At 37.1% G+C, this 12902-nt stretch overlaps 1 protein-coding gene across 4 annotated transcripts in view; it reads left to right on the forward strand.

Moving 5' to 3' along the window:
- Bbs9 (Bardet-Biedl syndrome 9) overlaps positions 1-12902 on the forward strand; it is a 456449-nt gene that overhangs the window by 200460 nt on the left and 243087 nt on the right. For all 4 annotated transcript variants that reach the window (XM_051196851.1, XM_051196854.1, XM_051196852.1 and 1 more), the window contains 2 exons: positions 4031-4171; positions 7627-7722. In XM_051196851.1, coding sequence (XP_051052808.1) covers positions 4031-4171; positions 7627-7722 — 237 coding nt within the window. The remainder of the gene's footprint in view (positions 1-4030; positions 4172-7626; positions 7723-12902) is intronic.

A 12902-nucleotide genomic window follows, 5' to 3' on the forward strand; every position in this document is an offset into this window, starting at 1 on the left:
AGAATTGGAAAATTGCTCATTCAGGAGTGGATTTAATGTAAATTCCCTTATTCATAAATAGTTTTGTGATTAATTGCATTGTAGTAGTTGTTACTATCCATTTCATTTAGTGGATTATGAGAAGGGAAACATATGAAAGAGAGGCGATTATATTTGTTTAAAAATTCAAAACCCTATATTGTAAAGTCAGACTTAAGAATGACTAGATTGATACTGGGATTAAATGAATGACGAACATTTCTATTTTTCTCAGCTCAGGTTTCAGAGTTGAATTAGCCCAGAGAGGCAGACAGTTTTTGCCAACAGCATGGAGTTAGGACCAATTGGGCTTTTCAACCATATTCAAAACTGTTCCAAGAGTAACACCCAAAAGGTCTTTATTTTAATTTTTTTTTCTTTAATTCCTGAAGCAACATTTCATGTATCCCTGGCTTGTCCCAAGGTTGATATATAGCTAAGGATGACATTGAACTTCTTATCCTTCTACCTCTAAGCTCAAAGATCTGAGATTACAGTATAATTCTTTCCTTGGGAAAAAAAAAATCCCTTTATTTTATGTGCATGGATGGTTTGCCTGCATGTATGTATGTATACCATGCCTGTTCCTAGTCTCCAATGGCAGCAGAAGGTATTGCAGTCCTCTGAACTGCAATTGCAGATGGATGTGCAACAACCATGTGTGTTACAAGTCACACACGAGCCCTCTGGGATAGCAGCAAGTTCTCTTAACTGTTTTCCCAGACCCCCTTTCTTATCCTCCTAAAAATTTATTTATTTGTTCTACTTGCACGTTTTCCTGCACACCAGAAGAGGGCATCAAATCTCATTTTAGATGGCTATGAGCCACCATGTATCTGCTGGGATTTGAACTCAGGATCTCTGGAAGAGCAGTTAATACTCTTAACCTCTGAATCATTCTCCAGTCCCCTCTTTTTATTATAAGTGAGCCATCTCTTCAACCTGTTTCCATTTCTGGACCCGTACATTCTCACCCATTTCTTTATTTAAAATTAAGCCAGTGTTGTTGATCATTACTAATTCTTAAATCATGAGTGAAGAAAGTTTGCTTCAACAGTTAGCTTAGAATTTGTTGAAAGTATATATGAGTTAGGACCAATTAGGCTTTTCCAACCAGGCTCAAAACTGTTCCAAGTTTAACATTGAGAAAGTCATTATTTTAACTTTTGTTTTTCTTGAAGCAAGGTTACATCTATTTGGTTTAAACAGTTCACTTAGAATTTAGTTGAAATTGTATGTATACAATTGTATTCTTTGTGTATACAGTAGTCAAAAATTAAACATTTTGTTGTATTATTCATTTAAAATTAAAGAGATAGAAGCAAGTTTTGTTTGTTCCACTCTATTAACTGGTTGTAACTTATTTATTATAGTAGAGAACTATTAAGGCGTTTTTTTCATAATTTGGGGATGTATGTAATATATAGGAATTTCCTTATGGTTGGCAAAAGAGCACTCTGTAATTTTTTATGTGTAATTGATAGCTGCAGCTTGCAAAGTATCTTAGAGTGTGTTACATTCATCATTATTAAGTATAAATAAATACATATGCCCCTAAAACCTTCACAGAACATCAGTGAGTGATAGCCAGGGACCATTCTGAACAAACACCAGTTGGATTGTAGAAGTGCAGAAGTGAATTTAACATTTGATGGTTAGGAGCAAATTCTGAGCTAGGTAAGAATTAGTAGATATTTCAAGATTCCAGCTGAGTACTACTCCATTGAATAAATGTACCACATTTTCTCCATCCATTCTTCTGTTGAGGGACATTTAGGTTGCTTCCAAGTTCTGGTTACTATAAATAATGCTGCTATGAACATAGTTGAACAGATGTCCTTGTTGTAGGAATGTGTATTTTTTGGGTATATGCCTAAGAGTGAAATTACTGGATCTTGAGGTAGACTGATTCCCATTTTCCTGAAGAACCACCATACTGATTTCTAAAGTAGCTGTACAAATTTGCACTCCCACCAGCAGTGGAGGAATGTTCCCCTTTGTCCACATCCTCTCCAGCATAAACTGTATTTGGTGTTTTTGATTTTAGCCATTTTGACAGGAGTAAGATGGTGTTTCAGAGTTGTTTCGATTTGCATGTCTCTGATGGCTAAGAATGTTGAGCATTTTCTTAAGTGTTTTTCAGCCATTTTAGGATCCTCTATTGAGAATTCCCTATTTAGTTCTGTACCCCATTTTTAATTGGATTATTTGGTGTTTTGTGACTAGATTCTTGAGTTCTTTGTATATTTTGGAGGTTAGTGCTCTAACCATCCTGAGTGAGGTAACCCAGTTACAAAAAGACAAACATGGTATGGATTTAAGACATAGAGCAAAGGATCACCAGCCTACAATCCACACTGCCAGAAAAGCTAGGAAACAAGGAGAACCCTAAGAGAGACATACATGGTCCCCTGGAGAATGGGGAAGGGACAAGATCTCCCAAGTAAATTGGGAGCATGAGGAGAAGGGAGAGGGAGTTAGGAGGAAGGGGGGGAGAGAGGTAGGCATGAGGGAACAGGAAGATTGAGTCAGGGAAAGAAAAAGGAGAGCAAGAAAAGAGATAACATAATAGAGGGAGCCATTGTAGGTTTGTTTGTTTGTTTGTTTGTTTATTTATAGTTTTATTTTTCAGGTCAGTCCCAATTCCCTTCCTACCTCCCTCTTACCCTCTCTGCCCCCTCACATGCACCCTGACCACACTCCCCTCCCATCCCCCCCACCGCAATTCCACATGTAGGGCATTGCCATCCAGGTGGGTTCATATAGACCTGTCAAGTCATTTGAAGTAGGGACTAGGACTTCTATCCTGTCTCTAGGTTAAGGCAGTATTCCTCCATGGGGGATATGTCTGCAATGTCCTTTTGTGCACCAGGGATATATCCTGGTTGCACTGTCTGAGGTACCCTAGAATGCTCAGTCCTTTTGGCTGAGACCCATATTCAGGGGGGTCGGAGTCAGTCCCATGCAGGATTCCCAGCTATCAGTCTGGGGCCCGTTAGCTCCTCCTCCTTAGGTCAGCTGTCTCTATGTGTTTCTGCCACCTGGTTTTGTCCTCTCTCTCTGCATCTGGATTCTAGTTTGACTCAATGTGTAGGTATGGGTGTTTGCTTCTGTTTCCAACAGGTACTAATAATGGCCTCTTTTATGTTCTCTCTCTCTCTCTCTCTCTCTCTCTCTCTCTCTCTGTCTCGTCTTCTATTCCTTCCCTGACTCAATATTCCTAGTCACTCATGCTTTCCTCTTCTCCCCTTCTCTTTCTCCATTCACTGCCCCCCCCCCACTTCTCCTGTGCTCTGGGGGACTTGTTTTCCATGAATCTCTTAGAATGTGAATTATAGGCTTGTGATCCTTTGCTCTAAGTCTAAAATCCAAATATGAGCAAGTACATACCATATTCCTCTTTTAGTGACTGGGTTACCTCATTTAGGATGATTTCTTCAAGTGCCATCCACTTGCCTGTGAATTTCAAGATTCCATTCTTTTCTTTCTGCAGAGTAGTATTCCATTGTGCAGATGTGCCACATCTTCTTTATCCATTCTTCAGTTGAGGGGTATCTAGGTTGCTTCCAGGTTATTGCTATTACAAATAATGCTGCTATGAACATAGTTGAACACATGTCTTTGTTGCATGGATTTGTATCATTTGGGTATATGCCTAATATGGGGATTGCCGGGTCCTGTGGTAAACTGATTCCCATTTTCCACAAATAAGAGAAAACATACATTGTTTATGTTTCTGGGTTTTCTCACTTAGTATGATATTTTTTTTATTTCTATTCATTTACTTGCACTTTATCCTCTCCCTCCCCTCCCTCATCTCTTTTACACTAAAACAAACAGGAAAACAAACAAATCTGAGTCCTGATAGTGCTTACCAGTCCTTGACTTGAGCTAAATGGAGAAGCAGACAGCAAACCTTATTAGTGCTTCTGCTCAGAATACACATTATTTCTTGCCAGATGTTTGTCATACTCAGATCTACATTTTTAATTGTTTCTTTTTGTAATTTCAGGAATTCCTCGGGTTATTCAATGTAAATTTAGGCTTCCTTTGAAACTGATTTGCTTACCAGGTCAGCCTTCAAAAACTGCAAGCCACAAACTAACTATCGACACCAACAAATCTCCTGTCAGCCTGCCCAGCATCTTCCCAGGTAGGACTTGGCACTCCACAGGAAGCTTAGAAATGCTGGGGTTCCATGTGGGATGCTGCTTCTGCAGGTGATAGAGGTTGTTATCTGTGCCTATAGCGTGAGGACTGCTCAAAGATGAAGAGCTTAGTCAGTAATAAGGTGATAAGCTACACCCTTTTCATTTTGTTAGTATTCTTATAATTTTTATTTTGCTTCAATATTTAGACATGATACAACAAATGGTTCTTTTCTAGGACAGAAGGTTTGTCTTGAAATATAACTATATATTGTTAAGTGTTACTGTAGTCCTTTGGATCTATGCTCTCCTAAGAATATTGTTCATCATTTCTGTCTCTTTGGAGGGTTCTGTCGTGGATGGGTGCTCCTCGTGGCTGTGTTATCTAAGCAGCTGGGGGAGCAAATGCTCTGGTTGCTGAGTGGCCTTGGTGTTTTGGGCCTGAGCACTACTGAATATGTTAGGGGTGATTTCTGGGTATCATAGAAGAACTGCAGCTTGCCCAGCTAGCACAGCATTGTAAACAAGATTTGGAATAGATACCTACCCACTTTCTGTTTTCTCTTAAGTTTTTTTTTTTTTCAAACAATATATTTCGATCATGATTTTCTATTGTTTTCACTTTCTTCATGATCCTCTGTAACACCCAATCCATGAAACTTTACTTCCCCCCATACACAAAACCACAGAAATGAAAATTGAGCAAGCAAAAGAAAATAAAACAACAAAAAATAAACAAAAATGCTAAACAGAATGAAACAGAAAGCCCTCCCAGCAAAACAAAACAAAAAACAAACAAACAACACACACACAAAAAAAAACATCACTGAGTTTGTTTTGTGTTGGCTAATTATTGATCTTGGGGATTGTCCTGGAGTGTAGTCTAGGTACTCAGTGACTCTTCATTAGACAAAATTGATTTTCCCTTTATATTTCAGCAATTACCAGTTGCAAATAACTTCTTGGTTGGGGAGGTGAGTTATGTACCTTCCCCGTCTTAGTGCTAGGTCCCTCTGACTTGAGCCTGTGCTGGCCTTGTGCGTACTGCCACAGTGTCTGAGTTTGTACGTGCATCAGTCTTGTGTCTGGAAGACAATTTCTTTGGAGTCATCTGTCTCCTCCAGTGCTTAGAATTTTCCTCCCTCCTCTTCTGCTCTATTACTTTCTTAGTGATGGCATGGAATTAAAAGAAAGAAACTTAAGAATTGAAAAGCCTTTTAAATACTTTATTAAGTTATGTCTGCTCACTGTGCCATGTATCCTTATTGTGTTTGAGGTGTAGGATTTAGAATCCAGACTATTTCTCATAAAACTGAGAATTTGGTAGTGAGTATTCCCTTTATGTTATCATAGAAAATGTTTTTGATTTGTTGCTCATTAAGAGCAGGGCTTATTTATTTTGGTTCCTGTTTTGAGACAGGGTCTCACTGTGTGACTCTGGCCATCCTGGAACTCACTGTGTAGACCAGGTTGGCCTTGAACTCAGAGAGGTATATACATCACCCCACCCAGCCAGGACACAGGGTTTATATATGACCATGAAAAAAACTCTAAAATGAAGTATTTTTTAAAGCAATCATTTACATCTTAATTTTGAATTGAGCTCATGTACACATAGTGAGTGATTATTTTTTTATGGTTTTTCTCCTTTCTCCCCACCTTCTCTTCCTCCCTTTCCATTTTTTTTTTTTTAACAAAGTTAGACTATAAAAGTGCATGAGGAACCACTACCTTTGTAGCATCTTGCACAATTTATATCTTTAGATTGCACAAACCGCCTTGAACACATAGTTGAAAATTACATGTTGAACAATAACAAGCTTATTGATGCTTGTTGTAATGTTTCAGTGCTGGGTTTTGAGAAGCTGACTTTTGTTGACATAAACAGAGCTCAACTAGAGATGGAATAAAAATGTAGGCTGTTGACCAGGGAGTTTATGTTGGTAAGATGCAGCATAGACTACATGTTTAAAAAGCAGACTACATATTTGAAAAGCTTGCTAGACCCCCTACTCTTCCACTGGTTTGGACCCTGTTTAGTTGCTGTTGTAGGAGTATCAGAATTTTACTGGCTTTATTGACAAATTAAAAACTATTTCACTCAAGATTGTATACATGTAATATGTATTTAAACACAATGAACATAATAGAACCATACAATTGTTTAAAGTAATTCTCACATCACCCTCAGTGCATAAAAGATCTTATATGTTGACATTGGATACAATGGCTATTTCAGACCTACACATTCTACTGAAAGAAATGGATTAGTGAGCTTCATGCAAAAGAAATAACTTTCAATCTATGTCTCTTCCTAATTGATTATCTACTTTTTGTGAAGAAATGTGGGGCTTATGTGGAGTGATTTTAACTTTTATTACAAATAATTGAGAAGTTTAAAAAGTAGATAACACAAGGAACCAGCTAATAATTTACTTTGCAATAATTCATATATCTATTTCTTTATCTTCTCCTAATATTGCTATAGTGATTCTTGTAAGCACATACTCCTCTTATAAATATTTTTCTCTAATATTATTTAGAAACAATTTTATAGATCATAAATATTTTCACTTGTGACTTTGCTACATGCTGTTTTATTATAAATGGGCATCATGAAATCATCTGACTTACTCTAGTTTTAGATATTTACATTGTATTATTGTAATAATATCTTTGCAAAGATCTATTTCAAATTTATGAGCATTTCTTGAATAGAGGTCTGAAAGTGGAGTGATAGATTAAAAATTTAGAATCCTTCAAAACTTTTTAAAATTTAGTCTAAAGTTGATTTCTTCAAGGGCTAGAATTTGTTAAATGATCTTTCTTGACTCAGTGAATATACACATTTTGAGCATAGTCAGTTACAGGTAAGGCTAACTCATGGTATTTGAAAGTTAGAAGTATTAAATATGTTTCAAATTAATAATATTTTAAAATTTATGATGGCGTTATTGGACTCTAATACCTCTATAATAAGCCAGTGTCTATATTTAGTATAAAGTGAATGCAATTGATTCTCTAGAATCCTTCAACAGGAACAGTTTGTTTTTGTCTTGTTTTAGTATTTGTATCAATATAAATAAAACATTCTAAAGTATTTAAACTTTTATCACAATTATCTATTTTTACACTCCTGTATTTTTTGTCTACCCTTAATGTCAGCATCTCTCCTGCTTCCGTCTTTTTGGGGACAGAGTCTCTCTGTGCTCTAGGCTGGCCTCACACCAGAGTTTTCTCTGCTCTACACATGAGATAATAGACATGTACCACTATGTCTGTGATAGTCTTCTAGAATATTATTATGAGGCAGAAATTTGAGAAATTGAGCTGCTATGAAGACTAGCTAGTACAGTACATAGTGCATTTTAAATATTAATATAAAACTAAGCATTCTACTTTAAATATTAGTGATTACTTTGTGATTAAGCAGATGGCTGTTTTTTCCTTTTCTTTGTAGACTTTGCCAATCAGTCAGATGATGATCAGATGAATGTAATGGGTTTCCGTCTCCTAGGTGGTTCTCGAGTTACTCTTCTTGCTTCCAGAACTTCCCGTAAGTAGAACTTTGCTGTTACCATTGCTGAAATGTCCAGCTTAGGGCACTGTATCACACCAAGAACTTTACAAAGAGTGCAGATGGTGTTAGCTAGATATACACAGACAAGAGCTGTGAATGTAAGATATGAACGTTGTAAAGACTAGATTGTGTTATGGACAGATAGCATTGGTTTTGGGGATGAAGAGAGTTTGAAAGGAACTTTTAAAATTTAAAATGATTTTAAGATATGTATACAGTAATCTGGGTTTCAAGAGCTCTTAAAAACTAGAATTAGTTTTCTCTTTTATATGTGTATGTATATATTTGTCTTTTTTTCATGTTTCTTGAAACATCGTCCTCTCTATTTGATTCTTCCTGGGTTTGAACGTGTTGTCTTTTCTGACTCAGCCTCCCCCATGCTTGCAGGCTGTAATAGAAGTAGCAAATAGGTGAGATAAACATAGGTGGCAGTCTGAGAGCAGATTCAATGCTCTTGGCAAAGGTTTATATAGACTGCACAGTGCTCTTTTTTTCTATGCATGTGTGTGGTGTGCATGTATGTGTATGACTGTTCACATGTGCATTTGCATACATGTATGGATGTGGAAGCTCCAGGCTGATGGTATTAATCTTCAGTTGCTCCTCCACCTTATTCTTAGAGGCAGGGTCTCTCAGTCTAACATGGAGCTCCCTTGCAAGGTTAGTCTTGCTGGTCAGCTTCCCTTAGGATCCTATCTCTGCTCTTGCTGCCATACCAACTTGACATTTACTTGGATTCTGGGGATTTGGACTCAGTTTCTCCTGCTTGTGCTATGAACACTTTAACTGCCAAGTATCTCCCCAGCACTAGACTACGTTTTCCTCTATAGAGAGGCCTGTAAGGCATGGTGTAGTCTTCAGAGAATGGGTGGTTAGTTTAGAGAGATGGTCAGTGGACACAAAAGTGAGGATATTAGAAAGGCCGATTGGTCCTTAGCCCTCAGCTGAGGAAAAGACCCACATCTAGATGCATCTGCCTGAAATTTGAGAGCACTATGAACCAAGAATATATTGTGGATTATAAAAGGAAAAACAAGCTATTGGCAAGAAATAAATCAGGATGATGTACCCTTTCCACAAAATTTCTCTTTTTCCAGATGTGGTGACTCATGGGTATAATCTCAGTCACTCAAGAGGTGTCACCAGGAATTTCATGAGTTTAAGGCCTCACAGGACCACCTAGCAAGACCTAGTGTCAAATCAGGCAAACAAAAATCAACCAACCAAGCAATAAACAAATCAGTGGTAGTTGGTACTGCACAGTGAATACATTTTATCCAAGATGCAAGGGAGATATTTCTCAGCTTGTTCTTCTTTGTCCTGCTAACCTGGTAATGAATAACCAATGCTAAACAGACCCAAATTCATTTGTATAGATTCAAGTAGGTATTTAAAAATGGATAGGGTAACTAATACACACTGGGATTTTCCATGTTCTGCTTGACTTTAATATGCCAGAGGGAACAAATGGAATAAAATCAAGTTGGAAATTCCTGTGCTTACCCACTTTAATTAGAATGCTTTCAGGCATTGTAGAAGAGTCATAGACATGTATGCAATGAAAATTGGGGCCTTGAAAGTGTTTTTCTTTTCACTTTTCACATGTGATCTTTAAACTTTTAATTAAAGTATGTTGAGAACAAGGGTTGTGTGAGTCTTTCTTCATTCCATTTTGGCAGAGTAGCCTTTGATAGCTATCACTCAGGGTTTTGTTAGTTACAAGGCTAGCACATCTCTTGCAGAACCCATGGATTACAATAGGAGAGACCAATGGGTAAGGAGAATCAATAATCAAACATTGATATGCTGACCAAAGGAATAGAATCTTTAGGAGATTTTGTAAAGATCTTGAGAAATAAACATGAGAATTAGGTAAATGTCAATGTAGGAAGTAGGAAAGATATCTTCAAATGTTGGCAGATATATAAGGGTTTTAGACATAGTAAATTTTCCAGAGTTCCTGGACCATCATACTCTAAGGGCTCTGTGATATTCCTGTAATAATGCCATTTTGGGGACAATGGTAATATTAGTCAAATCTGAAATCATTTGATGTCTGTATTATACCCAGTGAGCAGTGTAAAGGGATGGCGATTCATCAGTTAATATTTAGCAATTTCTTTTCTATGGGGACAATTGGTTTATAATGCAGATCTAGCTTTCATAAAGCACTTTGAAAAGTAAGTATAGATGTACCTCCATAGTTTCTAAAATGTAATAGTTCTATAACTTATATCTACAGAAATTGTTTATATCATTTTTTCCAAGTATGTCTAAAAGCATTCATCTGCTTTATCCTCTTAAAAATTTTTCAGTGATAGAATTATATGCATACATTGGTGATGATTTACTTACTATAAACTGTATTTGTATTGATGAACTTCAGATGATCTGACTTGAATGTGTTATTCTGTGGTCTGCTTAATTGAATACACTATTGTCTCCACTCTTTGGTTAGGTGGGGTGGTAATCAACTGGGGTCTGAGTGTTGGACTTATTTTATTTGGAAGCTGAAGTGGTTATTTCCACTGAGTGCTGTTATAGGGTGCAAAAGAAAATGAGATAAACAAATTGAATGTTCACTTTGGCAACTCTTGACTATTAGAATTTTAAGGGCACATTTAAAAAAAAATCTAGCTCTTTTATTGTAGATTATAAATAGAAAGTTGCATTTATCTTTTCAGTAAAATATATGACATGGAAAGTCTCTATGTGAAACACTAAGTGCTTAGAATATGAACACTAAGAAAATGGTTAACAGCCAAAACTGTGCCTGGTGGGCATCTGACTCTTGGTTTCTTGTTGAGTTTTGCTAATTTGGAAAAAACAAAAGCCAATTTAAGAATATTTTTCTTTCTGCTCCCCAATTCTATGTTTTTGTTACAGATTTTTTTTCCCTCCTGACTATGCCAGTACATGTAAGGAAAAAATACACTAAGAATAACTTTAAAGGTACATATAAAACATGTTTCAGTGTTTGAATTTTATATCTCTGTTGTTTGGTGACAATAGTGCACTTGATCACAATAGAGTGTCTATTGGGTTCACGGAATTTCACCTGCACTTGGCCTCGCCTTCCCCTTACTCCACACAGCAGCTTCTTTGCACATTTACCGCCCGTTTCTCTGACCTTTAGTAGCCTAGAGATGACTCCTATCTATGGAAGTCTGACTGTGCATCCAATTCCTATAAGGACATTTTGAGCTGTTCATCTTCCCCTCTGTGTACACAGGGAGCCTGAAGATTGCCCAATATATATTTGTTTACATTTGTGGCAGCTTTAACACTGCATTATCTCAGAGACTAAGGGCCTGAAAATGCAGGGGTTTCCTTCTCATGATACACTTAAGTTCCCTACAGCACAGCTTTCTCTTATCTTGGTTATATTTTCCTAACTCTAAGAGTATTTTTGCCCGTTTCCAATTCAGCTTCTACTTGGATGCTTTTGTAATACAGCAGACAAAGGAAAAGATACAAATTATAACCCTACTGCTCTTCATCTAAAAACCCTCTCCATTTATCCAAATATCTTATTTTGATTTGAAATAGGATCTCACTATGTAACCAATGCTAGCTTTGAATATCCTGCCTCAGCTTTCTGAGTTCTGGCTCTCCATGCTCAGCTTAACATTGAAAATTTTTACCAAACCTTGTGGATTTCTGTGTATGAGCTTGGCCATAATGGCTCAGGCCTATAATCCCAGGTATGTGGGGGGCTGGATCAAGAGGAGCAGGAGTTTAAGGCTAGCTTGGGCTACATTGTTTGTTCAAGGTCAGGTAGGAAACTTAGTAGGACTCTATTTCAAAAATGAAACTAAATGGGTTTATAGTTTAGTGATAGGGTACTTTCTAGAGTGTGCATGAGGCCGTAGGTTTGAGCCTCAGTTACAAACATCCGTGTGTATGGTTGGACCCCAGCTTAATATTGATTCTATCTAGGAGTATGGAGTATCTTACTCACCTTTTCTTCTCAGTGTGGCACATGGCTGATTTTTTTTTCTCTGAGCACAGGCTAGTTCCTTCACCTTAAGGACTAAGCTTTTTGTACAAAATGCTTAGGAATATACTTCAGATTCAGAGCACTAGTTTAGGTTTTAAACTGTAGCTTATTATTTGAATGACTATGGAAAATTATTGATTATCTATAAAATGGCAGTAAAATTTTAACCTTTACAATAGCCACAAACAACATAAAGTATCTTGGGGTAAAGATAACCAAACAAGTGAAAGACCTATATAATAAGAACTTTGTGACTTTAAAGAAAGAAATTAAAGAAGATATCAGAAAATGGAAAGATCTCCCATGTCCTTGGATAGGTAGGATAAATATAGTAAAAATGGCAGTCTTGCCAAAAGCAATCTACAGATTCAATGTAATCCCCATTAAAATCCCAGCATAATTCTTTACTGACCTTGAAAGGATAATAATCAACTTTATATGGAAAAACAAAAGACCCAGGATAGCCAAAGCAACCCTATACAATAAAAGAACTTCAGGAGGCATCACCATCCCTGACTATAGTTCTGAAAACAGCCTGGTATTGGCACAAAAATAGACAGGTAGACCAATGGAATCGAATTGAAAATCCTGACATAAACCCACACACCTATGAACACCTGATTTTTGACAAAACAGCTAAAACAATACAATGGGGGGAGAAAAGCATCTTCAACAAATGGTGCTGACACAATTGAATGATGGTGTGTAGAAGACTGCAGATAGACCCATGTCTGTCACCATGCACAAAACTCAAGTCCAAATGGATCAAAGACCTCAACATCAATCCAGCCACACTGAACCTCTTAGAGGAGAAAGTACCCTTGAACAAAATGGTATAGGAGACCACTTCCTGAGCATAACTCTAGGAGCACAGACACCGAGATAGACAATTAATAAATGGGACCTCTTCAAACTTAGAACAGTGGACAAGACCAAATGGCAGCCCACAGACTGGGAAAAGATTTTCCTAATCCTACATCCGACAAAGGGCTGAGCTCGAAAATATACAAAGAACTCAAGAAACTAGTCAACAAAACACCAAATAACCCTCTTAAAAATTGGGGTACAGAACTGAAGAAAGAATTCTCATTAGAGGAAATCAAAACGGCTGAAAGACACTTAAAGTGCTCAAAATCCTTAGCTATCAGGGAAATGC

Source organism: Phodopus roborovskii, unplaced genomic scaffold, assembly GCF_943737965.1.
Source record: "Phodopus roborovskii unplaced genomic scaffold, PHOROB, whole genome shotgun sequence".
Lineage (NCBI taxonomy): Eukaryota > Metazoa > Chordata > Mammalia > Rodentia > Cricetidae > Phodopus > Phodopus roborovskii.